The sequence below is a fragment of the Rhinoraja longicauda genome, chromosome 12 (assembly GCF_053455715.1).
Source record: "Rhinoraja longicauda isolate Sanriku21f chromosome 12, sRhiLon1.1, whole genome shotgun sequence".
Lineage (NCBI taxonomy): Eukaryota > Metazoa > Chordata > Chondrichthyes > Rajiformes > Arhynchobatidae > Rhinoraja > Rhinoraja longicauda.
The window spans coordinates 33825333-33853223 of NC_135964.1; the positions used below are offsets into that span (position 1 = coordinate 33825333).

General features: G+C 44.5%; 1 protein-coding gene across 4 annotated transcripts in view; it reads left to right on the forward strand.

Annotated features, from left to right (window-relative positions):
* The window catches only part of LOC144598891 (H(+)/Cl(-) exchange transporter 4), a 66667-nt gene that overhangs the window by 25306 nt on the left and 13470 nt on the right, over positions 1–27891 (forward strand). For 3 of the 4 annotated variants that reach the window (XM_078409454.1, XM_078409456.1, XM_078409455.1), the window contains 6 exons: positions 796–895; positions 7955–8142; positions 14980–15102; positions 20633–20839; positions 22619–22699; positions 23815–24360. In XM_078409454.1, coding sequence (XP_078265580.1) covers positions 796–895; positions 7955–8142; positions 14980–15102; positions 20633–20839; positions 22619–22699; positions 23815–24360 — 1245 coding nt within the window. The remainder of the gene's footprint in view (positions 1–795; positions 896–7954; positions 8143–14979; positions 15103–20632; positions 20840–22618; positions 22700–23814; positions 24361–27891) is intronic. The other variant, XM_078409457.1, reaches the window with a different exon arrangement.

The following is a 27891-nucleotide window of genomic DNA, read 5'->3' on the forward strand; positions in this document are numbered from 1 at the left end:
ATGGATTCTGTTTGCAAGGATCAGGGGTGGTGTTGGAACATACCACAATGTGGTGGGTTCTGAAGAAGGGTCTCGACCCGAAACGTCACCCATTCCTTCTCTCCTAGATGCCGCCTGACCTGCTGAGTTACTCCAACAGTTTGTGATACCTTCGATTTGTACCAGCATCTGCAGTTATTTTCCCACAATGGGACATGGTGTGAACAAAGCTAATCACCGAGCAAAACCGGCAACTGAATGATTTATTTTGCTGTTTATAACCTTTTCATTGTGAACAGTTACCAATGACCACATTTTATTCTTCTGCGTGTTACAGCAGAACAGACTAAACAAACAAGATCCTGAGAGGTCTTGGATGGATGGATGGATGTGAAGAGGACATTTCCTGCTTTGGGATAATCTAGAGCAAAGGGTCACTGTTTAAATATTAAATTAAATATTAATTTCTGTCTTAAATTTCTGTCTAATTTAAGACAGAAATTAGGTAAAATCTTTTCTTTCAGCAAGTAATTAATCTCTTCCTCAAAGTGTGGTGAACGCAGACTCCTTGAACGCTTTAAGGCAGAGCTAAATACATTTTTAATAAGCCAGAGAGTGAAAGTTCTGGCATATTGATGAGCATGTGGAATAGAGGTTGCAAACGGCTGAGCCCTGGTTTTATTAAGTGGCAGAACAGATTTGAGGGGCCGATTCTCCTACTGCTACACTTACCTCATATAATTTACAATAAAAATTTAATGGCTACAATAAGACCAATTCAAATCCATTCTATAATTGTTCTGCCTTTACTTTCAGATCACAATCAAAAGTAAAGAGTCGATATGGGAATGTATCAAAGGCCTGTTGGACGCGTGGTCAGGATGGGTGGTGATGTTGCTCATTGGACTTCTGGCAGGTACAACATCTCGGATTTACTGTTATTCGTGTAGTGTCTGTCACCTCCAGGAGCTGTTGTCAAATGATTGAATGGGCTTGGGCAGGGACATGACAGAGTGTTTTATTTTGGAGTCTTTTCCAAAATCTGCTAGACAAGGGCAGAGCACAGTCAAAATGCCGAAGGAATACCTTCTATCAAGAAGGGCGCAATGTCTCACGCGGCAACATTAAACAAAGCAGGCTTTACTACTCACATTTAGAAGGTAATTGGATGGAAAATGTAAAAGAATTAAGGAGAACTTGAAAATAACATCCCTCTAATGAGGGATCTAAGGCCATGAGGAATTAAATTAATGTTAGTGCCGGGGGTTTCTTCAGTGGTTGGATAATGTTTCTGCACACAGTGGTCATCAGGTTGATGGATGGGAGCAGGGTGATGGGCGGTGATGGGCGGTGGGTGGGATAATTGATAGTTAGAAATGAAAAGTCAAGAGTATTTAATTGTCATAGGCACTCGGACCAGAACAATGATATTCTCACTTTCGCAGGCACATTAACGGCAACAATACTACAAATAAATATATAATACATTAATCAGTTATTCTAGTTGCACCAGACCACAATAGTGCAAGCCAAAGTACATAATGCAACCTTACAAGTGCAGAGTCCACAGTAGTTCATAGCTAAGGTAGGTTTGTAGTTTAGGATTGTTGAGGTTGGTTCAAGAACCTGATTGTTGATGGGAAGAAAGTGTTCTTGAACGTGGAGATAATGGTTCTCGGGCTCTTGTACTTTCATCCCATTGATAGCAGCAAGATGAGAACATAGCCAGGATGGTCTGGGCATTTGATGATATTGGCTGTCGCTTTGAGGCAGTGTTTCCTGTAGATCCCTTCGATGCTGGTAAGGTCAATACCCATGATGAATCACAGGGAAAAGCATCAACCAACCAATAGACCTCATACAAGCCTTCGACTCCATAAACTGAGAGACACAGTGGAGCATTCTTTACAATTGGGGCTACCCTTGGGAAATCAGTCTCCGTGCCGCTCCTGCATGCAATCTGTGATCCAACCTGTGGTCCATAACAGGCCTAATCTCTCTGCAGTCTGGTAAGATGGAAGGCTGCTTCATGGTCCCAACCCTTCTCTCAACTGTTCTCACCACAATGCTGCACCTCACATACAGATTTCTGGCAAAGAGGAGCTAATCTTCTGGGAAACATGGAAGCTGTCCAACCCATATTCACCTCCATTCCAGAACCAAGATCACTCGAACCTTGGTCAGTGAGCTTGTATACGCATGTTCAGATACTGAGCTACCCAGCTTCAAAAGGGTCTACAGGAAACGCTGCCTCAAGAAGGCAGCTAATATCATCAAAGACCCACTTGACTGTGACTATGCTCTCATCTTCTTGCTATCATTGGGAAGAAGGCACAAGAGCCTGAGATTCAGACCTAATCACTGAAATGTGTGAGAAAATGGACGTCGCAGCGACCAGTTCCCAGATCTCCAGAGTCATCTCTTTCGTGAAGGCAGGTGTTGATGTTGGTGTTGTGAGCAATTTCAGTGTGGCATCAGTCTTTTGCTCTTGAAGGACATGGTTTGAAGATAGGAACCTCAAATTCAGTACAAATCTCATGAACGAACAGGCATCAGTTATCCTGCCCTCCAAGAAACATAGAAACAGAAAATAGGTGCAGGGGAGGCCATTCGGCCCTTCGAGCCAGCACCGCCATTCATTGTGATCATGGCTGATCATCCACAATCAGTAATCCGTGTCTGCCTTCTGCCCATATCCCTTGATTCCACTAGCCCCAAGAGGTCTATCTAACTCTCTCTTAAATTCATCCAGTGAATCATGAACTTGTGAAACATGAACTACCAGCTCAAGGCACTGGAGAGGCACTACCAAAACTCTCTGTACAAAACTTTCCAAATCCATTGGCAGGATAAGTGGATCAACAACTGTGTCCTTTCTTCAGCATCGAGGTTCTGATCGTACTCTGTGCTCATGAACAGGCTCATTGCAGCCAACTGACATGCAAAATACAGGCTCTATATTCTGAGCCCTGGCACATTAGAAGATTACTGGGAGGATATAGGATGTTCTCAAAGCCACCATGGAATACGAATAATATTATCATTAACTCTTAGGACCACAGGACTATGATGGTTCGAAATGGAAATGTGACGATCCAGGATGACATTGAGAACTTTGAGCCTGTTCCTTTAGAGCACACAGCAGCCCATTGCAAATAAAAGAAGGTGTGCACCCATCTATCCTATCAAATGTCTCCTGTCCTACCTGTGGCAGAGTCTACAGGTCCCACATTGGCCTCATCAGCTATCTCAGAGCTCTCAAGTTATCTCCAATCCCTAGAGGCAGCCTAGGCAGGAGGTGGGGTTGGATAAATCGTAATGGTAGGGTGAGAGTGTGAGGGGGGGGGGTGGTTAGGTGGATGGTGTGGCGGGGGAGTTGGAACATCCTGTAAAGACACTCCATCTGTCACGAGTGGAGGCCAGGTGATGGACCAGACGTTTTTTTTCCTGTCACTTTCAGAAACTCTGCGCTTGATTCATTATGAATTTAAATCAATAAACACACTCATTATGGCAGAGGCCTTGGTCCAGTAGATACTTTAGCAAAGCCCTTTAAACATCCTCAGTACGTAATTGTAGAGATTGGGATGGCAAAGACATCAGTCGGAACGAGCCCTCGAAATCTAGAAAATAGATCACATTCCAACATGTTTCACGCTTGCTCAGGGCAGGAGGTAATCTAATTTCATTTTGACTCTATTCCCCAAAGTCTTCTGTTCTTGTGTTTGATGATACTCTCCCGTTAAAAAAACATTTTGTGATCTTTGGTGAAACAGTTCCTGCTGTTAAATGTATCAGTGTAGTCATCAAGGAGAAGGGTTTTCTTGCTCTCTCCTTCACTGTTGACTGTCCACCCCCCAGAAACAAGCTTGGTTTCTCATCTCAAGGCCCAGCGTAATTTTGCAAAATTGTAATGGATACGTTTTTTAAATTCCGTGCTCCGTGGAAGAAGTGCCTGGGTTGTTTCCTGCAGCATCAACATCCTCATGCTCACCAATCTCATTTGCAAGAAGGAAAGATGAAACTTTATATAGGGCCAGTCGTGTGTCCCCAGGGAGTTCCAACTATTGAGTTTCAGAGTTTGCTGCTTTTTTCTCATTAACTTTTTTTCCCAGACTGTGCTGTTGTTTGCATTGAACTCCAACTGCCATTTATCACCCCGTTCTGCTGAGGTAAATCCCTCATATAGTTCCTCACAGTTTATTCTACTCCCTAAACTGGTGGGGAGAAAACATCAGACTAATTTCTCTTCAGACATCAAAAGTATTTGAAAGCAAGTTTGTCCATAGCTCTAATGTATGCTTTTGCAAGCATGGCCTAGGATGTTTTCTGGAAGGAAATAATATTTAGTTTCTTGCAATCACATATTGATTAAAGGATAAAGGTGCTTTGTTATAATTTTTTTTGCGTGACTCTCACTTCTATTCCTGTCCCTGGTGTATTTTTAAATACTAACTGCAGATGTTTGGAAGAAGTGCAGTCAAGATAGCTGTGGGAGTCAGTAGGTTTGTAGTCAAGATAACTGTGGGAGTCAATAGGTTTGGTCAAGATAGCTGTGGGAGTCAGTAATAAATAATAACCATCGCTGGCAAGTCCAGTGCTTACCGTTTGTATTCAGTTGTCCGTGAACAATGGTAGGCCGCATTCATGCAGTGAAATTGCCTCCTTTACAGTGGGAGGTCACAAGTTCCAGGATTTTCTGGGGATGTTTCTACAAATTGGTGGGGTACATTAAATGAAAGGAAAAAGGGGGAAAAAACGGTTAAGTAGACAAGTTAAGAAAACCAGTAAGTTTAATTTCACTCATGCTGGAGATGCTAGAATCTCATCCAAATGATGCACTCACAAAACACTTGGAACGCATTAACAGGATTGGACAAAGAAATCTAGCTTAGTAAATCTTCTGGAGTCTTTTGATGTGGCAGAACCAGTGGATGTGATAAATTCAAACTTTCAAAGGGTTTGGTAAAGTCCAACAAAAATAGGTTAATGTGCAAAATTAAAGCATATGGGATTGGGTAGAAAACAAACTGCTGGGTGAACTCAGCAGGTCCTGCAGCATCTGTGAAGGACATGGACAGATGACGTTTTGGGTTGAGACACTTCAGATTGCTGAACAATCTGAATAAGGGCCCAACTTAAACATCTGTTGTCCATTTCCCTCATATGCAGTCGGACCCACTGAGTTCCTCCTGCTGGGTTTTTTTCACTCAAGGTTCAAGCACGTGCATACTTGTGTGTTGACACATGGGATTGAGGGTGATATATTAGCATAGATTGAGAAATTATTAATAAACAAGAAACAGAAAGTAGGAACAAATAAAGCTTTTTTAGGCAGTGGCAAGCCTGGGAGCACATCGAACGTTGTTTGGACCACAACTATTCTTAATATATATCAACGATTTGGACAAAGGTATTAAACATAACATCTTCAAATATGCAGATGACATAAAACCAGGGGGATGTGAGTTATAAGGAAGATGCAAAGAATCTCTAATGTGATTTAGATTAGGTAGGCAAGTGCATTGCAGGTGGAATGAACACAACCCTGTCTCATCAAAAAGCTCTGTACAGATGATCGACGGGTGCACGTTCCTAGGTGATCCATATCACCAGCAACTTAACCTGGTCCCTTTACATTGATGCAGTGATCATGAAAACACATCAGTGTATTTATTTACTTCCTTTGGCATCTGAGAAAAATTGGGATGTCCAAGAGGGCTCTCTAACTTCTACTCTTGCACCATAGAAAGTATTCTGATGGGAAGTATCTTAGCCTGATATGGCAGATTCTCTGCCCTTATCTGCCTGAATCTGCAGAAAGTGGTGAACACAGCCTAGTCCATCACAGGTTCATCACTTCCTGTCATCCAGTCCATCTTCCCAGCATGTTGCATTATGAAGACTGGATGTATCATCGAGAATACCTGGCATCCTGGCTGTTCCTTGTTTTCTCTTCTACCTTCTGTGGGAAGATGCAGGAGCTTAAAAGCCAGACCTCCTGCTTAAGAACAGCTTCTTTACCACAGCTATCCAACTGATCTATTCACCTCTTTGAAATACCCTTCCCGGAGTTGCTGCCACGTTCTGCTCTTAACTATACCTCATTTGGTTATTCCTTTAGTGGACATTATTATTTATTTTTTGCACGACTTCAGATTGGATTACAATCTTTGCAGGATTCTGCTGTTTGCCTTTGGCGTTGTATTTATTGTTATCAAGCATATTGTTTATTCTATGAGCTTCATGCAAGTAGTGAACCCGGGTGTATATTCTGAATCTGTCTGATGTGGACAAATGTGAGGTTATCCAGTTTGGTTTGAAAAGCATAAAGACAGATAATTATCTGAAAGGTGATAGATTACACAACGGGAATGTACAATGAGCCCTGGGTGTCCTGTGCAAAGGTGAAGGTGAAGCAAGCAGTTGGAAAGGCAGATGGAACGTTGGTCGTCTTTGCGAGAGCATTTGAGTACTGGGCCATGATGGAACTCCATGGAGCTTTGGTCTCTCCATCTGAGGAAGGAATTTTCTTGCCATGGTGGGAATGCAATGAAGGTTATTTGACTCTTGCGATCGGAGGACTGACAATAAAGTCCCTCATGGTAGACTGATCCAGAAGATTAAAATGCACAGGATTCACAATGACTTAGTCGCATGGATTCAGACCTGGCTTATTCATTGAAGACACAGGGTTGTGGTGGAAGGTAGATATTCTGGCTGGAGGTCCGTGTGGATCTGTGTTGATCTGTTCTGCATGGATCTGTGCTGGGATGTTTGCTGCTTGTGGTATACATAAATGTCGTAAATGTAGATGGGTTGGTGAGTAAGTTTGCTAATGGCATGAAAATTGGCAGAGTTGCAGACAGTGAAGAAGGTTTTCAGCAGATGCAGCGGGATATAAAGGCTGCTGAAATGGGCAGAGAAATAGCAGATGGAGTTTAATCCAAGCAAGTGTGAGGTGTTGCACTTAACAGCATTGATGTGCAGAGGGATTTTGGAGTCCAAGTTCATTGTTCACTGAAGGTGGCAGCACAAGTAGATAGGGTGGTAAAGAAGGCATATGATGTGCTTGCCTTGAATGCTAGGGTCATTGAGTACAAGAGTCAGGTAGCCATGATGTAGCTTCATAAGACTCTTGTTAGGGCATATTTGGAGTAGTATGTGCAGTTCTGGTTTTTCCATTACAGGAAGGATGTGGAGACTTTGGAGAGGAGGTTTACCAAAATGTTTCCTTGCTTAGAGTGCTTCAGTTGAAAGGAGAGATTGGATGAACTTGGATTGTTTTCCCGAGAACTTTGTAGGTTGAGGGAAACTTGATAGAAGTATATAACATTATAGGGTTGACAGAATCATTTCCCCAGAGTGTAAATGTCCAACACTGGAGGGCATAGCTATAAGGTGAGAGGGGGAGCGTTTAATGGAGATGTGCGGGACAAGTCTTTTTACACAAAGGGTAGTGGGTGTTAGGAGCACATTGCCAGGGCTGGTTCCTATGGTCTTATGTTCTTATGAGGAGAGGTTGGGTAGTTAGGACTCACTTCTCTCGAGTAGAGATTAATGAGAGGGGATTTCATAGAAACTGAAGAAATTGTAATAGACCTGCTCCTTTTTCTATTTCCTGACTGAGCAGCAATGTAGGAACAGGTCGGGATGTCACATGGATATAACAATTCCTTATATACCTGCTGCCTCTGGAGGTGGGACTTTGGAGATCTTGCTGAAGAAGCTTGATGCATTGCATCCCAGACAGGATACGGATTGTAGTGGTGGGGGGGTGGCGGGTGTTTTAGCAGTGGGAGGGAGTTCTCAATAGTCCTGTAAAGGCACGGGAGGTCTCTCTCAAATTGGACAGTTTGTCCTCCGTCGTGATGTTTCCCATCACAAATCTTGATGTCCAACTGATGTAACAGTAAAACAGTGTCTCCGATCATTGCTGGTTTCCACATGACACATTCTGCTCTGCCTTATTCAGGGACACTGGCTGGAGTGATTGATCTGGCTGTCGACTGGATGACGGACCTGAAGGAAGGGGTGTGCTTGGCCGGATTTTGGTTCAGTCACGAGCAGTGCTGCTGGACGTCCAATGAGACAACCTTCGAGGACAGAGATAAATGCCCTCAGTGGAAGACGTGGTCAGAGCTTTTGGCCAACCGATCAGAAGTAAGAAATCACGGGATTCCATTTGGCGCTTGTTGTAAACAGACTGCAGGAGCCATGTCACTGCTGCTAATTAATTTGAACATAATTATCTCCACTTAAACGCACAACTTTATTCAAAGCTGTAGCAAAACATTCCCCTTGGACTATCCATTTGATCAGACCTCTGCTCAATGGAGTTTAACATTTAGGTGCCTCATCTACCAGGAACATTTCTTGAGATGTAACTTAGTGAAATGTTGCAAGAATGAAAGAAGTTGATTCCAGCTCCAAACTCGATTTTTTGTTATTTTTCTTTGTGTTCTATCCCATTACAAAACATTTACCAACTGGGGTTCTTAGCAAGTAATCTTCTCCCAGGTCTCTGCTACTGTCAATAGTCAATAGTCAATTTATTTGTCACATACACATAAATGTGCAGTGAAATGAAAAATTACCCGCAGTTCAACAATAAGACCAGTAAAAATAAGCAATAAGAATATGCAATAACACATACAATCATAAACCAACACCAAACAAAAGAAACATCCATCACAGTGAGTCTCCTCCAGTCACCTCCTCACTGTGATGGAAGGCCAGAATGTCTTTTTCTCTTCCCCTGCCGTCTTCTCCCGCGGTCAGGCTGTTGGAGTTGCCACATCGGGGTGGTCGGGGCTCCCGACATTGAAGCGCCGCGCCGGACGTTGAAAGGTCCGCGGGGGGCCAACCCAAGCTCCGCGGTTCGGGGCGGCGAAGACTCTGCTGCTGCCGGAGCTCATGCTTATCAATAATGAGCTAGAGGAAGAGTGCAATGGGAACCTCATTTATTATTCACTTGCTAATTGAGTTAAGTCAACTCTGTGTGCTCGGAGCCCAGCCTTGCAGGACTTGGGCTGTCAATTTCTAAAGGACGGGGCTTTAAGTACACAATCCTGTTAAATCCAGAACAAACCAGTTAGAGAGACCTATGAATATTATAACAACCCACCAGGCATAAATGCATTGAGTGAAAGACTAGAATCGTGGGAGGCCTTTATCTGAGTGCCACCAGTGTCTCGAGATCCCACACAGCATGTGGTGCAAGCACACCTTTGGGCCGCAACGTTCCTGATGCATATTGGTGAGGGTGTTAACCACATGGTTGATGGTGGCAGTTGTACACAGAGTAGGCAGATGATAACATAAGTCAGAGATGCTGTCTTGTTTTAGACTTGCATTGCTGGACATACAATGTGCGGCGAGATTTAACACTCTCACCAACCCTCCCATGCCCATTACCACCACCTCCAGGTTAGTTGCAGGTTCACATGATCAAAGAATGGCAGTAGCATGGAGCGAGGCCATTTGTCCATACTGGTTCTATGTAAGAACAATCCTGTTCATCTCACTTCCCTCCCGCCTCTCAAAAATTAATTAATTGCTGCAATTTAATTCGTATTACATACATACTACCTCCCATTTGACTGCTTCGGTTGAATCCGCCTCCATTACCACTCCTGGCAGTTCATTCCTGATCCTAACCACTCACTGGGTGAAGGGGCATTTTGTCATGCCACTTCTAGTTCTTTGGCTAACCACCTTCATTCTATGTGTCCCACTTCTTGACCCCTGCACTCTCGCTGCAAGCTCGGTCAGTATGCATCATGATTTCAAATCCTTCAGTGAGATCTCCTTTTTCCAAGGAAAACAACCCAGTTTCTCATCATTCCTGGAATCATTTTGATAATTATTTTCTGACCCTCTCCAAAGCCTGTATATTTTTCATAAAATATTATGCCCAGAATGGGTCATGATACTCAGGCTGTGGTCAAATCAGCGTTTTATGATCGGCGTGACTTCCTTGCATTTACTTCTTGATTTTAAAAATAGAATCCATGAGGTTTTCCTAGTTACTTTCGTCAAATTATGCATCCCCAGATCTCTTTTCTTTTTGTTATAAAATTGCATCCTCAGTTATCTCTTCGTGTTTTTCTTTTCAACAGTTCAAATTGTTAACTTTCTCTTGCATCAGTCTACCCATTTCACCAATGTGACAATATATACTTGAAGCCTATTCCTGTTCTTGTCACAATTTTTTGTCTCCAAATTTGGAATTGATGCCCAGTGTTCCAAAGTTCAAGCCATTCATATTTATCAGAGAAAGCAGCGGTCCCAGTACTGACCTGATAAATTCCACTCTACTCTTCCCTTTCATCCAGAAACAACCTTTCACTGGTGCTTGTTATTACCTGTTACTTCGTCCATTTTGTGTCAATGCTATTACAACATTTATTCCTTGTTTATACCTTATTTATAAAACATTCAGTCTTGATGACAAGCTTATTATGTGGTACTTAATCAAATATCTTTTGGAAGTTCATTACACCTCAATTGCAATTCTTATATTGACCCTCTCCAATACTTCATCTATAATCCATGTTGGTCTTCTTTAAACAAAACTCATATTTGCTACCTTTGTCCCTGTTTGTTGATTAACATAGAACATAGAACAGTACAGCAAAGGAACGGGCCCTTCGACCCACTCTGTTTGTGCCGAAAATGATGCCTTGTTAAACAGAACTCATGCCTGCACATGATCCATAACCCTCTGTTCCCTGCACTACCCTGTGCCTATTTAAAAGCCTCTTAAATGCCACTATCTTATTTGCCTCCACTACTGCCCCTGACAATGTGTTCCAGGCCCCTACACTCTGTGTACAAAAAAAATGCCCCACACATCTCCCCCTTTCGCCCTCTCACCCAGCTATGCCCCGTGGTGTTGGACATTTCCACCCTGGGGAAAAAGGTTCAGACTGTCTACCCTATCTGCCTCTCATAATTTTATATATTTCCATGAAGTCTCCCCTCAACCTACAATGTTCCAGAGAAACCAAGCCAAGTCTATCCAACCGCTCCCTGTAGCTGAAACCTTCTAATCCATGCAGCATTCTGGTGAACCTCCTCTGCACCCTCTCCAAAGCCTCCATGTCTTTCCTGTAATGGGGAAACCAGAACTGCATGCAATACTCCAAATGTGACCTAACCAAAGTCCTATAGAGCTGCATCATGACTTCCTGACTATTATGTTCAGTGTCCCGAGCAATGAAGACAAGCAAACCATGTCCCTTCTTTACTACTTCTGCAAGTTTCCCCACCACTAAAGTTAATTTGACTGGTCAATAGTTACTGGGTTGATCCCTGTGCTCTATTTATTTTGAATAAGGGTGTAACATTTGCAATTTTCCAGTCCTCAGGCACTCCTGAATCTCTAGAAGTTTGGAAGATAATGGCCAGGGCCTGTGCAATTTCCTCCCTTATTTTCCTAGGATGCTTCTCATCTGGATCAGGTGATTTATCCACATTAAGTGCAACTAGTCTTTCTGGTACTTCTTTACCAATTTTTATCTCATTCAGAATCTCAAATACATCTTCACTTGTTGAGACTCCAGTACCACCTTCCCTTTGTTAAAGACTGATTTGCTACCTCAGCTATGCTCTCTGCCTTTTTAGTCTCTGGTTGGTCTCCTCTAACCTTTTTCCCCAACACATGCCAGTGGATTTTTTTCCTGCACCTTTCTATGCCCTCTTCTAAACTTCTTTCATGGATCCTTAGCTCTCGTATTTCCTTTTCCTTTTTCCCCCTTAAAGTTTCTGGAATTAACTTGGATCTCATTGGTGCTTAGAAGCTGGTGTCTGTCATGTGCTCCATTTTCTAACTGTGATGATTTCTTCAGGCTGTTCCAAACATCAACTATGGTTTACTGGGAGTGAGTCGTCAGGTGCTGAAGATCATTTTGCTGACTTTATACATCTACACAAACCAGTGTCTGGCTACCTAAGTGCTTGAATATTACGAGGCAGCATGACTAGGAGATGGATCAGTCACCTCACGAGGTGGATAAGGGAAGAGGAGCGGGGTAGAAGTGCTCACAACACCAGATTATACCACGGAGGTCCATGGATCTACTGGAACCTCAGCGAGAAATGTGTATGTGTTGCCCACATTTCACTAAAGGTGTGCTTACTTGAACCTGCTTTGTCCTGCTGAAGCCACGTTGGCAGAGGGGGCAAAGACCTCACTGGCAGTGGTTGCCAAGGTTTATGGGCCTGTCTCCTACCAGGCAAGAGCTGGTATCTCCCATGCAGTATCCCAGTCTGCGCACAGTTGCTGCCTTTATTGTGCAGCAGTACTCTTTGCATTTGTATTACTCAGTAACAATGTCAACGAAAGGGGAGGAAGTAGAGGCCAGGTACGAGAATGCGGACGACAGTAATGACAACATGGCTGAGTAACAACGCACGGGTACATCTCCAGTAACATCGTTCTCAGTTCCACGTTCATCAACTGCCCCATCTTCTCTAACCCCTGCTGTTCATTCATTACAATGAAACATAAATGCACTACAAAATCAACTTTCGAAAGTAGATTTATAAATCAAAGCATAGAAACATCAACTGGTCACTTTTGTATATCCCCTTGTTGTCTGCCTTGTGTTTGCCTTTCTATGCACAAAATGCTGTTCAATGGAATAGGTGGTTATGTGGTACTCAGTATGGACAAACTGGGCTGGACGGGGTGTTTCTCTGCTTGGTGACTCTGACGCTAAGTACTCTGAGGCAGTGCCCTCCTGTGACTGCAGCGGGGCTGGTGGGAAACTGCTGACTTTCAGTGAAGACTAGTTGGTTTTGTAGGGCAACATGGAGCAGCCCTAGGTCTTGAAGAGCCAGCTTGAGGTGGCATCTTGTTTGCATTGGTGACCTTTGTCAGGGCTGGTGGAGTGGACAGGGTGGAGGAGTTGAATGATGTCTACATAAGCAAGGGCATCAGGTTGGTGCACCGTAATGTCTTGGGCTGCCTCTACTTATTGTGCACCTTAATTGTGAAGAAGGGATAGGGTGGTGTTTCATTGCCTTCCTCGTAACTTTTAAAAAAAGTCGATAGTTCCTTAAAGTTGTGCAGCAATGTCAGTCTGGACCAGATACTACGTTGTGTGCAGTGGTATCTGAGAGCAGGACATTGTCTAACTTGGAGACAAGACTGAAGCCACTGAGCAATAGCTGATGTAAGTCCAATTGGATTAACACGTTTGGATGAGTGAAGACACATAGGGGTAGAATCTCAACCCCAGTTGCATGAAACAAATGCACATCACTTGCACGGTGCTCAGCTTCCTGAATGTTCACTTCAGTAGTGGAGGAAAACGCACAGCCGCCATTGTATGGTGCCGCAGACGACTGAATTCTGCCAGGACCCGGCCTGAGTTGATGTAATGAACATTTGCCCACTGAGTGGTACCTTCCTTGCCATGACTGAATGTACTTGCGATCTTCAGCTACCTGCTTGTAGCTGCCTGGGTCCTTGATCAAAGGTGATGATGTGTAAAAAACAACGTATTTAATGGGTGTTTGTGTCTGTTGAACACCCGATAAGCAAGTTCGGTATCTCGACCGCGCATGCGCAGGTCATAGGTCACCTGTGCTAAACATTCTCGCCGGCTGAGCTGCTGCGTGCATACAGACCTGCGTTTCATCCGTATTTTCCAGTTTTGCTTCTTCGAGGTAAGAAAATACTGCTTTCAAAACTATTAATTTGGTGTATTTATGGTTAATTTGTACAAAACTACGATGATATTGTAGGTTTTATTGCTTTATGCTTCGGTCAGTGAGCGAGATCGTGACGATTTTCCTTTGCGTTGTAACTTGTACCGGAGCTGCTCCTCTAGCGGGAATATGTCGCACCTCCCAAACCATGAGTTATTCTGTAGGGTCTCGACCTGAAACGTCAGTCATTCCTTCTCTCCAGAGATGCTGCCCGTCTCGGTAAGTTACTCCAGCATTTTGTGTCTACCGGAATGATGTATTTCTGGGTGATATTATAGGGAGGGGTTGACCAGACAAACCGCTCTGCAGGATGCTGACCTCCGCAGCTGTCTAATCGCTGCACGAACAGCAGCTTCACAGTGGTCATCCATTGACATTCCGGACTGTAGCCACCGCCCGCACAAAGCAGCAATTCATTCACTCATACGATTAGTTTTTCTTTTACATCGCTGACAATCCAAGAATGATTGAGAAAACCAAGATTGACTCATGGTTTGGGAGGATACGACATATTCCCGTTAGAGGAGCAGCTCTGGTACAAGTTACAATGCAAAGGGAAATCGCTCACTCACCGAAGCATAAAGCAATAAAACCTACACTATCATCGTAGTTTTGTACAAATTAACCATAAATACACCTAATTAATAGTTTTGAAAGCAGTATTTTCTTACCTCGAAGAAGCAAAACTGGAAAATACGAATGAAACGCAGGTCTGTATGCACGCAGCATCTCAGCCGGCGAGAATGTTTAACACAGGTGACCTATGACCTGCACATGTGCGGTCGAGATACTGAACTCGCTTATTGCTTACTGTTTTGTAAAACATGCCATTTGACTAAAAGGAGCCTATTGGGTTTCCTCCATCAAACTGTTCCTGTAAGGGTTATTTGTGTCTGTCACAGTTTCTGTACTGTGTGTTGGCTGATCAGCAGTGTAGCTGCTAGTGCTGCTGCCTCACACGTTCCCACAATCCTGACACCCAGTGCTGTCTATGTGAAGTTTGCACGTTCTCGCTGTGACTGGTTTCCCCTGATTGCTTTGGTTTCCGCTCACATTCCAAAGATGTGCAGATTGGTAGTTCAACTGTTTTACTAAAAGTTGTCCATTATGGTGTGTTATAATAGTTGGGAGGAGTTAATGAGAATGTGGGTAGAATAAAATGGGATTAGTGTGAATGGGTGCTTGATGGTTAGCACAGACTCAGTGGGCGGAAGGGCCTGCATCCGTGCTATACTACTCGACAAAATTAAACAGCACTGTAATGTGTTTTTATTTCCCCAGGGTGCCAGTGCGTACATTCTGAACTATCTCTTGTACGTTCTGTGGGCCTTGACCTTTGCTTTCCTGGGAGTGTCGCTGGTCAAGGTGTTTGCCCCCTATGCTTGTGGCTCTGGAATTCCTGAGGTAGGTGCCAATCACAAGAAATTAAAGCTATTTCACTGCAGGAACCCTTTACATCCCCCCCCCCCCCCCCCCCCCGAGTCAAAGGTTCTTAACTTGAAGTTGAATCAGGAGATAAAATTGGCGTGTCAAAAATGTAATGCTACGGTGGTTATGGGAGATTTCAACATGCAGGTAGACTGGGAAAATCAGGTTGGAAATGGACCCCAGGAAAGAGAGTTTGTAGAGTGCCTTCGAGATGGATTCTTAGAACAGCTTGTACTGGAGCCTACCAGGGAGAAGGCAATTCTGGATTTAGTGTTGTGTAATGATCCTGATCTGATAAGGGGACTAGAGATAAAAGAGCCATTAGGAGGCAGTGATCACAACATGATAAGTTTTACTCTGCAAATGGAAAGGCAGAAGGGAAAATCGGAAGTGTCAGTATTACAGTATAGCAAAGGAGATTACAGAGGCATGAGGCAGGAGCTGGCCAAAATTGACTGGAAGGAGGCCCTAGCAGGGAAGACGGTAGAACAGCAATGGCAGGTATTCCTGGGAATAATGCAGAGGTTGCAGGATCAATTTATTCCAAAGAGGTGGAAAGACTCTAAGGGGAGTAAGAGACACCTGTGGCTGACAAGGGAAGTCAGGGACAGCATAAAAATTAAGGAGAGGAAGTATAACATAGCAAAGAAGAGTGGGAAGACAGAGGATTGGGACTCTTTTAAAGAGCAACAAAAGTTAACTAAAAAGGCAATACGAGGGTAAACTAGCCAATAATATAAAGGAGGATAGCAAAAGTTTTTTTAGGTACGTGAAGAGGAAAAAAATAGTCAAGGCAAATGTGGGTCCCTTGAAGACAGAAGCAGGGGAATTTATTATGGGGAACAAAGAAATGGCAGACGAGTTAAACCTTTACTTTGGATCTGTCTTCACTGAAGAAGATACACACAATCTCCCAAATGTTCTACGGGCCGGAGAACCTAGGGTGATGGAGGAACTGAAGGAAATCCACATTAGGCAGGAAATGGTTTTGGGTAGACTGATGGGACTGAAGGCTGATAAATCCCCAGGGCCTGATGGTCTGCATCCCAGGGTACTTAAGGAGGTGGCTCTAGAAACAGTGGAAGCATTGGAGATCATTTTTCAATGTTCTATAGATTCAGGATCAGTTCCTGTGGATTGGAGGATAGAAAATGTTATCCCACTTTTTAAGAAAGGAGGGAGAGAGAAAACGGGTAATTATAGACCAGTTAGTCTGACATCAGTGGTGGGGAAGATGCTGGAGTCAATTATAAAAGACGAAATTGCTGAGCATTTGGATAGCAGTAACAGGATCATTCCGAGTCAGCATGGATTTACGAAGGGGAAATCATGCTTGACAAATCTACTGGAATTTTTTGAGGGTGTAACTAGGAAAATTGACAGGGGAGAGTCAGTGGATGTGGTGTACCTCGACTTTCAGAAAGCCTTCGACAAGGTCCCGCATAGGAGATTAGTGGGCAAAATTAGGGCACATGGTATTGGGGGTAGGGTACTGACATGGATAGAAAATTGGTTGACAGACAGAAAGCAAAGAGTGGGGATAAATGGGTCCCTTTCGGAATGGGAGGCAGTGACCAGTGGGGTACCGCAAGGTTCGGTGCTGGGACCCCAGCTATTTACGATATACATTAATGACTTAGACGAAGGGATTAAAAGTACCATTAGCAAATTTGCAGATGATACTAAGCTGGGGGTAGTGTGAATTGTGAGGAAGATGCAATAAGGCTGCAGGGTGACTTGGACAGGTTGTGTGAGTGGGCGGATACATGGCAGATGCAGTTTAATGTAGATAAGTGTGAGGTTATTCACTTTGGAAGTAAGAATAGAAAGGCAGATTATTATCTGAATGGTGTCAAGTTAGGAGGAGGGGGAGTTCAACGAGATCTGGGTGTCCTAGTGCATCAGTCAATGAAAGGAAGCATGCAGGTACAGCAGGCAGTGAAGAAAGCCAATGGAATGTTGGCCTTCATAACAAGAGGAGTTGAGTATAGGAGCAAAGAGGTCCTTCTACAGTTGTACCGGGCCCTGGTGAGACCGCACCTGGAGTACTGTGTGCAGTTTTGGTCTCCAAATTTGAGGAAGGATATTCTTGCTATGGAGGGCGTGCAGCGTAGGTTCACTAGGTTAATTCCCGGAATGGCGGGACTGTCGTATGTTGAAAGGCTGGAGCGATTGGGCTTGTATACACTGGAATTTAGAAGGATGAGGGGGGATCTTATTGAAACATATAAGATAATTAGGGGATTGGACACATTAGAGGCAGGAAACATGTTCCCAATGTTGGGGGAGTCCAGAACAAGGTTCCACAGTTTAAGAATAAGGGGTAGGCCATTTAGAACGGAGATGAGGAAGAACTTTTTCAGTCAGAGAGTGGTGAAGGTGTGGAATTCTCTGCCTCAGAAGGCAGTGGAGGCCAGTTCGTTGGATGCTTTCAAGAGAGAGCTGGATAGAGCTCTTAAGGATAGCGGAGTGAGGGGGTATGGGGAGAAGGCAGGAACGGGGTACTGATTGAGAGTGATCAGCCATGATCGCATTGAATGGCGGTGCTGGCTCGAAGGGCTGAATGGCCTACTCCTGCACCTATTGTCTATTGTCTATTGAACAGGGCCAAGTTTGCATAACATGGACAGTGGGATGATCCTGTACAAAGTTGAGATAGCTCACAGCTATAGGGTGGCACAGTGGCATAGCGATAGAGTTGCTGCCTGACAGTGCCAGAGATCTGGGTTTGATCGTGCTACGGGTGCTGTCTGTACCGAGTTTGTGCGTTATCACTGTGACCACATGGGATTTTTCCAGTTGCTCCGGTTTCCTCCCACATTCCAAAGACGTGCAGATTTGTAGGTTAATTGACTTCTATAAATTGCCCCTAATGCGTAGGATGCAAAACTAGGATAACATAGAACTAGTGTACGGGCGATCGATGGGCCACGTGGATCCACAGGATTTAGTGGGCTGTATCTCTAAACTAAACTAAACTCACCATTTCGCTGTCTTGCCTTTAGGAAGCAGCAGAGCGCTTCTCAAGGTCTCAAACAATAAGCCACTTATGGTCAGGAACTCCTTGTGCAGAAATAACACCAGATAGATTGGCAACGTGTCCTGTTCCATTGAACTGGTTTTAATCTTCTACAGGGGCTGGATCCTAATCTCCCAGTTTATCCCTGACTCACAGTATTTACCCCAGAGTAGGGGCATCTGAAGCTAAAGGGCATAGGTTTAATGTGAAGGGGGAACGATTTAAAAGGGTCTTGAGGGACAACTTTTCCCACACAGAGGGTGGTACGATTCTGGGATGAGTTGGCAGTGGTAGTGGCGGGTACAATTACAACATTTAAAAGACACTTGGACAGGTACAGGGATAAGAAATGTTTGGAGGGATATGGGTCAGGTGCTTGGTTGGGCAGCTTGTCAGCACGGCTGTGTCTGCTGTATAACCCCATGACCCTGTGACTTGGGTAGTATAGAGTGTTCTCTGCTGCCCTCTACTGTCTCAAAACTCCATGTAATAAACCCTCTTGAATGTTTTCCTCAATACATAGTCTGAAGAAGGGTCTCAACCCGAAACGTCACCTGTTCCTTTTCTCCAGAGATGCTGCCTGACCCGTTGAGTGACTCCAGCTTTTTGTGTCTATCTTCGGTTTAAATCAGCATCTGCAGTTCCTTCCTACACAAGTTACATTTAATGTTGCATCTATGCCCCTCGCTCCTGATGAAAGTATGGATGGGGGGGAACACTTGTGGATGGTCCACAATGATTGGCAGAGAGGTCTGGAGTTTGGGATGGGGGAAGGTGAGAGGAGCCAGCTATATTATGGAGCAGAGGTAGTCACAGGCTTTGTTGAGGAGACTGGGGTAAGAATCCCTCTTCCTGTTCCACATGGATTGCTGAAAGAGTTGAGAGCGGCCACGTTTCCCAATCCTAGGGAGGGCAATGCCACAACAGCAGACTTTAAATCTGTTTCAGGAAGCCCATTTTGAAAGTTAGTCAAGGGACCCAAGACTGGACACTCTGGTGCCCGGTATCTCCCCCTCTGCTCAGGGCAGCAGGCAGTGAGTGGTGAGCTGGTGTAAAATTCCTAAGAAATGTTTTGATCAGGTGAGCCAACCCACTGTGCCCAGCCTGAAGCGTGCTTCATAACTATTACAATGACTCATCCAATTCCTTTATAAAATTGGTGTTATGCAGTGTAGAAAGAAATTGTTCAGCCCATCATGTCTGTGGTGCAATTTTGAAAAACATTTCCAATTAATTCAATGATTCAATGATACTTTATTGTCACATGTACCTAGGTACAATGAAATTCTTTGTTTTGCATACAATATACAAAGTACGCAACGAGCCGCCATGTATATGGCACCGACAATGTTACAAAAGTACCCATTAGAGTCCCGATGGTCCCATTTTGTTCTCGGCATTCCCCCCCCCCCCCTCCCCCCACCAACAGGTCCCTCTTTGTTCCTGGCCGCCTGACTGCCTCTCTGCGGTCTGTCCTCTCTGCAACCCACCCCACTCCCATCCTCTTTTCCCCTACCCTTTAATTTCCTGTTCAGGTCATGGAAATCATCCGTTCCCACCATCTTTAAATCAATGCATTCCTGATTATCATAATCTCCATCCATTCCACTTTGGTGTAATAAAATGCACCTTATCTTTACCAGCAGAAGTTGTGACTGCTTCTGGAAATTACACAAGAAAGTATAGAATGCTGGTAAAACTCAGCAGGAGAGGGACTTTCAAGAGAGAGGCCAATGGATTAAACTTTTCAGCTCAGTGAGCTTCTACCTCGGTAGTTCCCTGCAAGCTCACCGCACTGAAGCAAAACCTCTGCAGGAGGCTGCCTTGTTTTATATCTTCCCCCTTTGATTTTGTTGAACAAGTTGTCTCTAAATTGTACTTTTTTAATGTCATCCAACTCGCCAAGCTGCTCACAGGAGCCTAAAGAGACAAAAAAATTGATACTGAGCCACACAAAAGACATTAGGACAGGTGACTGGTCAAAGAGGTAGATTTTTGGCAGAGTCTTAAAGGAGGACCAGATGGACAGGGAGGGAGGGAGCATTAAGCAGAGAAGGAGCATCAGGGAGGGAAGAAGAGTGTCAAGATCAAAAAAAGCACCAGGCAGAGAAGGAGTGTTAGACAGCGAGAGAGCAACAGGTATGGAGGGAGTGTCATGGAGGGAGGGAGGAAGAGAGCATCGGGGAGGGAATTCCTGATTTAGATTGGGGCACAGCCATTAATTGTGAACTGAAATAAGTGAGAGGTTGACAAGGAATCCAGAGCTGCAAACTGAAGAAACGAAGGACTGTTAAGGCATGAGTAGGGTCTCGGTATAATAATATTTTCTGTCATGCTACTGCTGGGGTTTTAATTGTAGTTGAACAGTTTTCCAATTTTAACAAATTATTTATTTACTAAAATATTTTTCTGGTCTGATCTGTGTTTCACTGAATGATGTTTGTATCTCAAATAATCTTTAATTTGACTTCAATTTTATTTTTCTAGATTAAAACTATCCTCAGTGGCTTCATTATCAGGGGTTACCTGGGCAAGTGGACTTTACTGATTAAAACCGTAACCTTAGTGTTGGCCGTATCCTCTGGCCTCAGCCTTGGGAAGGAAGGACCTCTGGTGCACGTGGCTTGTTGTTGTGGCAACCTCTTCTGCTGCTTGTTTTCAAAGTACAGTAAGAATGAAGGAAAGAGGAGAGAGGTAAGTGACATTGCTGGCTGATAAATATCTGGTGGGGCCTGGGATTCCAATTCCAAATGGAGTTGAACTTACAAACATCAGTCCATTGCCAGTCTGATAACTCCCTCTTCTTTGACCCTCTTTGAAGATCAACGATGACTCACTTCCACTCTGTTATAGTGGGTTTTGCGGCCAATGTGGGGACCCAGATTCATCCACAGATGGGGCAGCAGGTGGGCTGATGTGATGACAGTAGGGTAGGTGGTTTGTGAGGTAACTCATGGATTCCGTGTGCTCCTGATACAAGGAGTCGAGGTTCCCAATATTGTCCCAAACGCTCCTTCACACACTGAGCAGTCCTGTGGCAGTATTCTCAGCAGTGAGTGGGACCTTGAACCTTTTCCTCTGAGCACCTGGTAATCTCTTCCCATGATAGAGCACGGGATCGTGTGTCGGTTTTGAGAATCGCATGTTGGGCATGCGGATGATGTGGCTCTATAGCTGTCTGAGACTCAATACTAGAAACGGCATTAATGTTAGTTCACTTGTCCTTCTGGTATATTTGGAGATTTTGTGGAGGCAGCATTGGTGGTATCTCAGCAATACCTCAAGATGCTGCCTGAGTGTCTCAGAAGTATTTCGGAATGGATCACTGCTGTCCTGTGGACAATGAGTTTCATTCTAAGTCCGAGGTGTTAATTTTCAAACATCCTTTTCTTCAATTGACCCAACGCTTTGCGGATGCATTGAGAGTAAAGGTGAATTTCAGTACTGATGCCTGCTTTCATCAAGAGGGTTTCCAAGATATAAAAGTGATCCACGTTTTCCAGGGTTTTGCCAGGAACATTGGTTGCTGGAGGGTAGTGGAGCAGCCAGGGCAGGTTATAGAGGACCCTTTGTCTTGCGGACTTTCAAATGTAACACACGGCCTCTCATGTATATGTCTCAGTGATGATAATGTTGCCTTGATTATGTAGGCTTTGGGTAAGTGCAAATACAACCACTGCAAACTGCAGCTTCACTGCTGAGTTCATTAGATGTTGGTTAGGGGTGAGAGTTGCAGAGATCCCCATTAGTTTTGAAGATTGGCTCTCCTCTTGCAGGAGGTTTGTTGGAGATGAGCTGCAGCACCTCAAAAGGCTTGAGAGAAATGTCAAGGCAATGATGCACCATTGCTTGACCCTGGTCTTCATTGAGTTTGGTTCCATTGTAAGATGGAGACAAATTTCTGTGGGCAACTAAATTTTAGGCGAGTTCACCATGGTCCCATCTGGTCAAAGGCTTTAAGTAGGTAAAATAAAAAGCCACCTACAGAAGTTGATCTTTCTCTTCAAGTTGTCTTGCAGTGAAGATCATGTCCTTTAGGGTGGCACGGTGGCATAATGGTAGAGCTACTGCCTTACGGCGCCAGAGACCTGGGTTTGATCCTGACCATGGGTGCTTGGCTGTATGGAGTTTGTACATTCTCCCCATGACCTGCGTGGGTTTTCTCTGAGATCTTCGGTTTCCTCCCACATTCCAAAGACGTACAGGTTTGTAGGCTAATCGGCTTGGTATCAATGTAAAAATGTCCCTAGTGTGTGTAGGGTAGTGTCAGCGCGGACTCGGTGCGCCGAAGAGCCTGTTTCCGCGCTGCATCTCTAAACTAAACTAAACTAAACTGTAGATGGATGGAATCGCTAGTGTGATTTGGGAAGCAAGTGGTTAAAAAGATGGTTGGGGAAGGGTTTCTATTGTATCTTTACTGTGACCTGGAAGCTGACAGGCAGTTTCTAACCAGAGCATTTGTCCACCTTCCAGGTGCTGTCGGCCGCGGCTGCCGCGGGAGTCTCGGTTGCCTTTGGAGCACCCATTGGCGGTGTGCTTTTCAGCTTGGAAGAGGTAAAGTATATTCCTACTCTAACCCTCCCGGGCTAAATCTTACGCACTGTTGTTTTATGAATGGTTACCAATGAACTTCCTCAATAACCACCAAGTAAGTTCAGAAAGAGTCTTGACTGAGAGGTGAAACTGTGACAGATGGTTATGCGTTTCAGGCCTACTCCAGACAGGTGGCATCCAGTGGCCGTATTTGCATCCGTTGGGAATCCGGTGTTCCCGCTTCTAAATTGAGCAGAGTTCAGCTCTCTCCACTGTTGCAAATGTGAAATAAAATCAGGAAATACTTCCGCCAATTTTTCATAGCAGTGGTCTAAAAATCTAATTTTACGCATCCTACAGGTCAGGCGGCATTTGTGGAAAGAGAAACATAATTAACGTTTCAGTTCTGATTTAAAGTTTTTCGGCCTGAGAGGTTAGCTCTGTTTCTCTCTTTACAGATACTGCCTTACTGGTTGAGTGTTTCTGCCATTGATTTTTTTTGTTTCAGATGATCACAAAACTCAAGATTAATGTAAAATCCCATCTGATTATTAAAACAACCTCAGGGATGAAAATCAACCATCCTTATCCAGTCTGACTCAGTAGTTTTGCTGTGACTTGAGGCTTCTCTGGAATGGCCCAGCAAGCGTCCCGGCAATAAGTGACATCAAAATCCCCATAAAATGAATGTGCAAGAAGAAATTGGGTGCCTTAAATCATGAACGGAATAGATTTGCTAAATACACGGAGTCTTTTACCCAGGGTAGTGGAATCAAGAACCAGAGGACATGGGTGAGAGTGGATAGATTTAATAGGAACCTGAACGGTAACGTTTACATACAGAGGGTGGTGGGCATATGGAACAAGCTGCCAGAGGAGGTAGTTGAGGCAGGTACTATAACAACATTTAAGAGCCATTTAGACAGGTACATGGATAGGAATGGTTTAGAGGGATATGGCCAAATACAGGCAGGTGGGACTAGTGTAGATGGCCAGTGTGGGCGAGCAGGGCTGAAAGGCCTGTTTGTGGGGGGGGGGGGGTTGCTGGGGAGTACCACGACTTCTCTGCTCCCTGCCCCGCCAAGGATCTTGTTGAATCGGAGTAGGTGATGGTGGATTCTCCTGTTGTCTTCCAGGTCAGTTACTACTTCCCACTGAAGACTCTCTGGAGGTCGTTCTTCGCTGCGTTGGTGGCCGCTTTCACTCTCCGCTCAATCAACCCGTTTGGGAACAGTCGGCTGGTACTGTTCTACGTGGAGTACCACACGCCGTGGTACATGGCAGAGCTGGTGCCCTTCATCCTCCTGGGGGTTTTTGGCGGTCTGTGGGGGACGCTCTTCATCCGAGGGAACATCGCCTGGTGCAGGAAGCGCAAGAGCACGAACCTGGGCCGGTACCCGGTGCTGGAGGTGATAGCCGTGACGGCCATCACGGCCATCTTTGCTTTTCCCAACCAGTACACGCGGCGCAGCACCAGTGAGCTCATCTCCGAGCTCTTCAACGACTGCGGGGCGCTTGAATCTTCACAGCTCTGCGACTATATCAATGACCCCAACATGACCCGGCCCGTGGACGATATACCTGACCGGCCAGCTGGCCCTGGGGTATACGCCGCGATATGGCAGCTGGCTCTCGCCCTTGTGTTCAAAATCATCATCACCATATTCACGTTTGGAATGAAGGTAAGGATGGCCACAAGCCCACTGTTAGTGAGCCAACTTCATGCTAACATCCTAATAGGCACAGGGTGAATTCACCAATCAAATCTATCGGACCAGAGGTGAACCATTAGCTTTAGGTTTATCATTGTCCCCACGAGAACCGAAGTACTGTGAAAAGCTGTCCAATCAGACCAGATAATAATGTATATAAATACAATTAAGACTGACTGAAGCATAATAGTTAGAGAAAGGAGGAAGGTACAGAGTGCATAATATAGTTCTCAGACATGCTGGGGTAACTCAATGGGTCAGACAACATCTCTGAAGAAAAGGAATAGTTGACATTTTGGGTCAAAACCCTTCTTCAGATCCTTTGACCCGGAACGTCACCCATTCCTTTTCTCCAGAGATGCTGCCTGACCCGCTGAGTTACTCCAGCAGTTTGTGTCGCTCTTCGGTGTAAACCAGCATCTGCAGTTCTTTCCTACATATTGTAGCGCACCAGTTCCATTGACAAAGTCCAATGTTCACAATAAGGTAGAGGTGAATGGGACAGTACCCCAGCTTACTACCATTCAGAGCCTGATAAAAGAGAAGAAGAAACTGTTGCAGAGTCTAGTAGTGTGTGCTTTCAAGCTTCTGTATCTTCTGCCCGTTGGGAGTGGGGAGAAGTGGGAATGAGCAGGGTGGGATGTCTCTGATTATGTTGGTGGCTTTTCCAAGGCCTTGTGAAGTGTAGATGGAGTCAATGTTGGGGAGTCTGATCTGTTTAGTTTAGAGATACAGCGCTGAAACTGGCCCTTCGGCCTACCGAATCCTTGCCGACCAGCAATCCCCGCACATTAACACTATCCTACACATACTAGGGACAACTTTACACATACACCAAGCCAATTAACCTACTCCCTGTATATCTTTGGAGTGTGGGAGGAAACCAAAGATCTCGGAGAAAAGCCACATGGTCACGGGGAGAACGTACAATCTTCGTACAGACAGCACCCACAGTCAAGATCGAACCCAGGTCTCCAGCGCTGTCAGGCAGCAACTCTTCCGCTGCGCCACTGTGCCACCCTGTTAGTGAGAACTGTCTTCATGGTAACAGCTTGATAGGCACAGGGTGAATTTACCAATCAAACATAGAAACATAGAAAATAGGTGCAGGAAGAGGCCATTCGGCCCTTCGAGCTAGCACCACCATTCATTGTGATCACTGCAGATCATCCACAATCAGTAACCTGTGCCCAACCTCCCCCCATATCTCTTAACTCCATTAGCCTCCAGAGTTCTTTCTAACTCTCTCTTAAATTCATCCAGTGATTTGGCCTCCACTGCCCTCTGTGGCAGAGAATTCCACAAATTCACAACTCTCTGGGTGAAAAACCTATTGGATCAGAGGTAAACCATTCACTATGGAGGGGGATGAGTGACCTGATCACCACCACACAAGGGCAGACCAGGTTTGGTAATGGTGTTGTAAGTCTGAAATGGAACTAAGAATGCTGGAAACACTCAGTGTGTCGGGCACTATCTGTGGGGAGAGGAAAACTGATTTAAGATATTGGTTGGATAAACCGAAGTTGTGAAAGTTAATTCATGGAGCACTGGGCTGTGTGAAGTAAGAGCTACTCAACTGGGTAGTTGAGTACCACTTATACGGGTACTGGTAGATTGGATATCCAGTATTGGAGAGGAGAGAAAGGCTATGGACTTCAAGGGAATGGGGGAGACCCAGCATAGGGAGGTGACTTGGGAAATGCCAACAAGAAGGGACAGAGAATTTAATGTTAAAAAAATTTATCAAAAAATAATCTTTAAATACAATAACTTGGAGAGATTTGCTTTCAAATAGACTGGACTAATCTCACAGGTAAAAGTAATTTAGAGGAGTGGATGTCACAGTCATACAGCACGGAAACAGGCCTTGGGCCCAACTTGCCCATGCCGACTAAGGTGCCCCATCTACACTAGTCCCATCTGCCCATGTTGCCCATATCCCGCTAAACCTTTCCTATCCATGTACCTCTCTTTTAAATGTTCTTTTTGTACCTGCTTCAACTACCTCCTCTGCTAGCTCATTCAATATACCCACCATCCTCTGTGTGAAAAAATTACCCCTCAGGTTAAATCTTTCCCCTCTCACTTAAACCTATGTCCTATGTTTCTTGATTCCCCTACTCTGGATAAAAGACTCCATGCATTCACCCGATCTATTCCCCTTATGATCTTATACACCTCTATAAGATCAATCCTCATCCTTCTACGTTCCAAGGAACAAAGTCCAAGCCTGCTTAACCTCTCCCTAGAGCAACACTATTTGCAATTGCTAAGTAACATATATAGCTACATGTTTCCTCTGTTTTCTTGACGTGGCAGTGAATGAATCAAGTAAGGACATTGCAGTGCAGAAGACAGGAGCAGGAGTTAGCCAAATGGCCTCCTTGACCATTTAACAAGACCTTGGTTGATCCTGCACCCTCTCCACTTTCCCACATCCCCATGTCCACCACCCACTGGATCTCAGTCTTTGATAAACTGAAGTCACAGGACTGCTACTGGAAGTGACAAATCTACTTTCATTATGTTTTCAGCAGAATACACCAACTACATTTAATTTAGTTGAGTTTAGTTTATTATTGTCACGTGTACCAAGGTACAGTGGAAAGCTTTTGTTTGTGTGCTCTCCAGTCAAAGTTAAGACTATACATGAAACCAATCAAACCATCCACAGTGCACAGCTAAAGGACAAAGGGTACATATCAGCCTGCAAGTGGAAACAGCTTCTTTCTTTCAAAACTGCTTTATAATTTTAAACAATATTATTAAGACTTTCCTTAACCTTCATTGCTTCAAAGAGAATAACCTTCTTCCCTTTAGCTATGTGAGCAGTATTGCATTGTGGTTTTGTGTGCCCTGTGTCATACTTATAATGCTGCAGCACTCTCTTACCACAGCTCACTTGTTCGCATCAACAGATTGTAAAGCACACTTAATATAGCAAATCATTCAAAGGCACTTCACCAAATCACCATCGTGGACAAGTTGTCTACGAGCCACATCAGGAAATGTTAAAGCCAAACAGTTTGAATTCTGGGATCAAATCTGAAAGGAGAAAGGCGTTAAGGTTTTAGTGATGGATTCCAGAGCCTGGGTCCCAGGCAGCTGATGATACGAATATCTGTTGTGGACTGATTAAGTAGGGATACTCGAGAGACCAGAATTGGAGGAGAGCGGGTAACTCGAGAGGCTTCAAATTGGAGGAGTTTACAGAGTTAAAATGTGTAAAGAGATGTTGGAATTTGAAATCAAGATGTTGCTTAATGGGACCCAGCATGATTCAGTGAGCACAGGAGTGAAGGGTGAACAGGACTTGTAGGTGAGTAAGTGAATAGTAAGCACTGTTTTGGGTGACCTTGGTATTGCAGAGGGTAGAATGAGAGGGGGTTTTGTGTGTAATAAGTTACAAGGATGTGGATGAGGGTTTCAGCTGTCCAGATGAAAAGTTGGCCAATGTTTCTCAATTTTCTTGGTGATGGCATGGACATTGTAACCCTT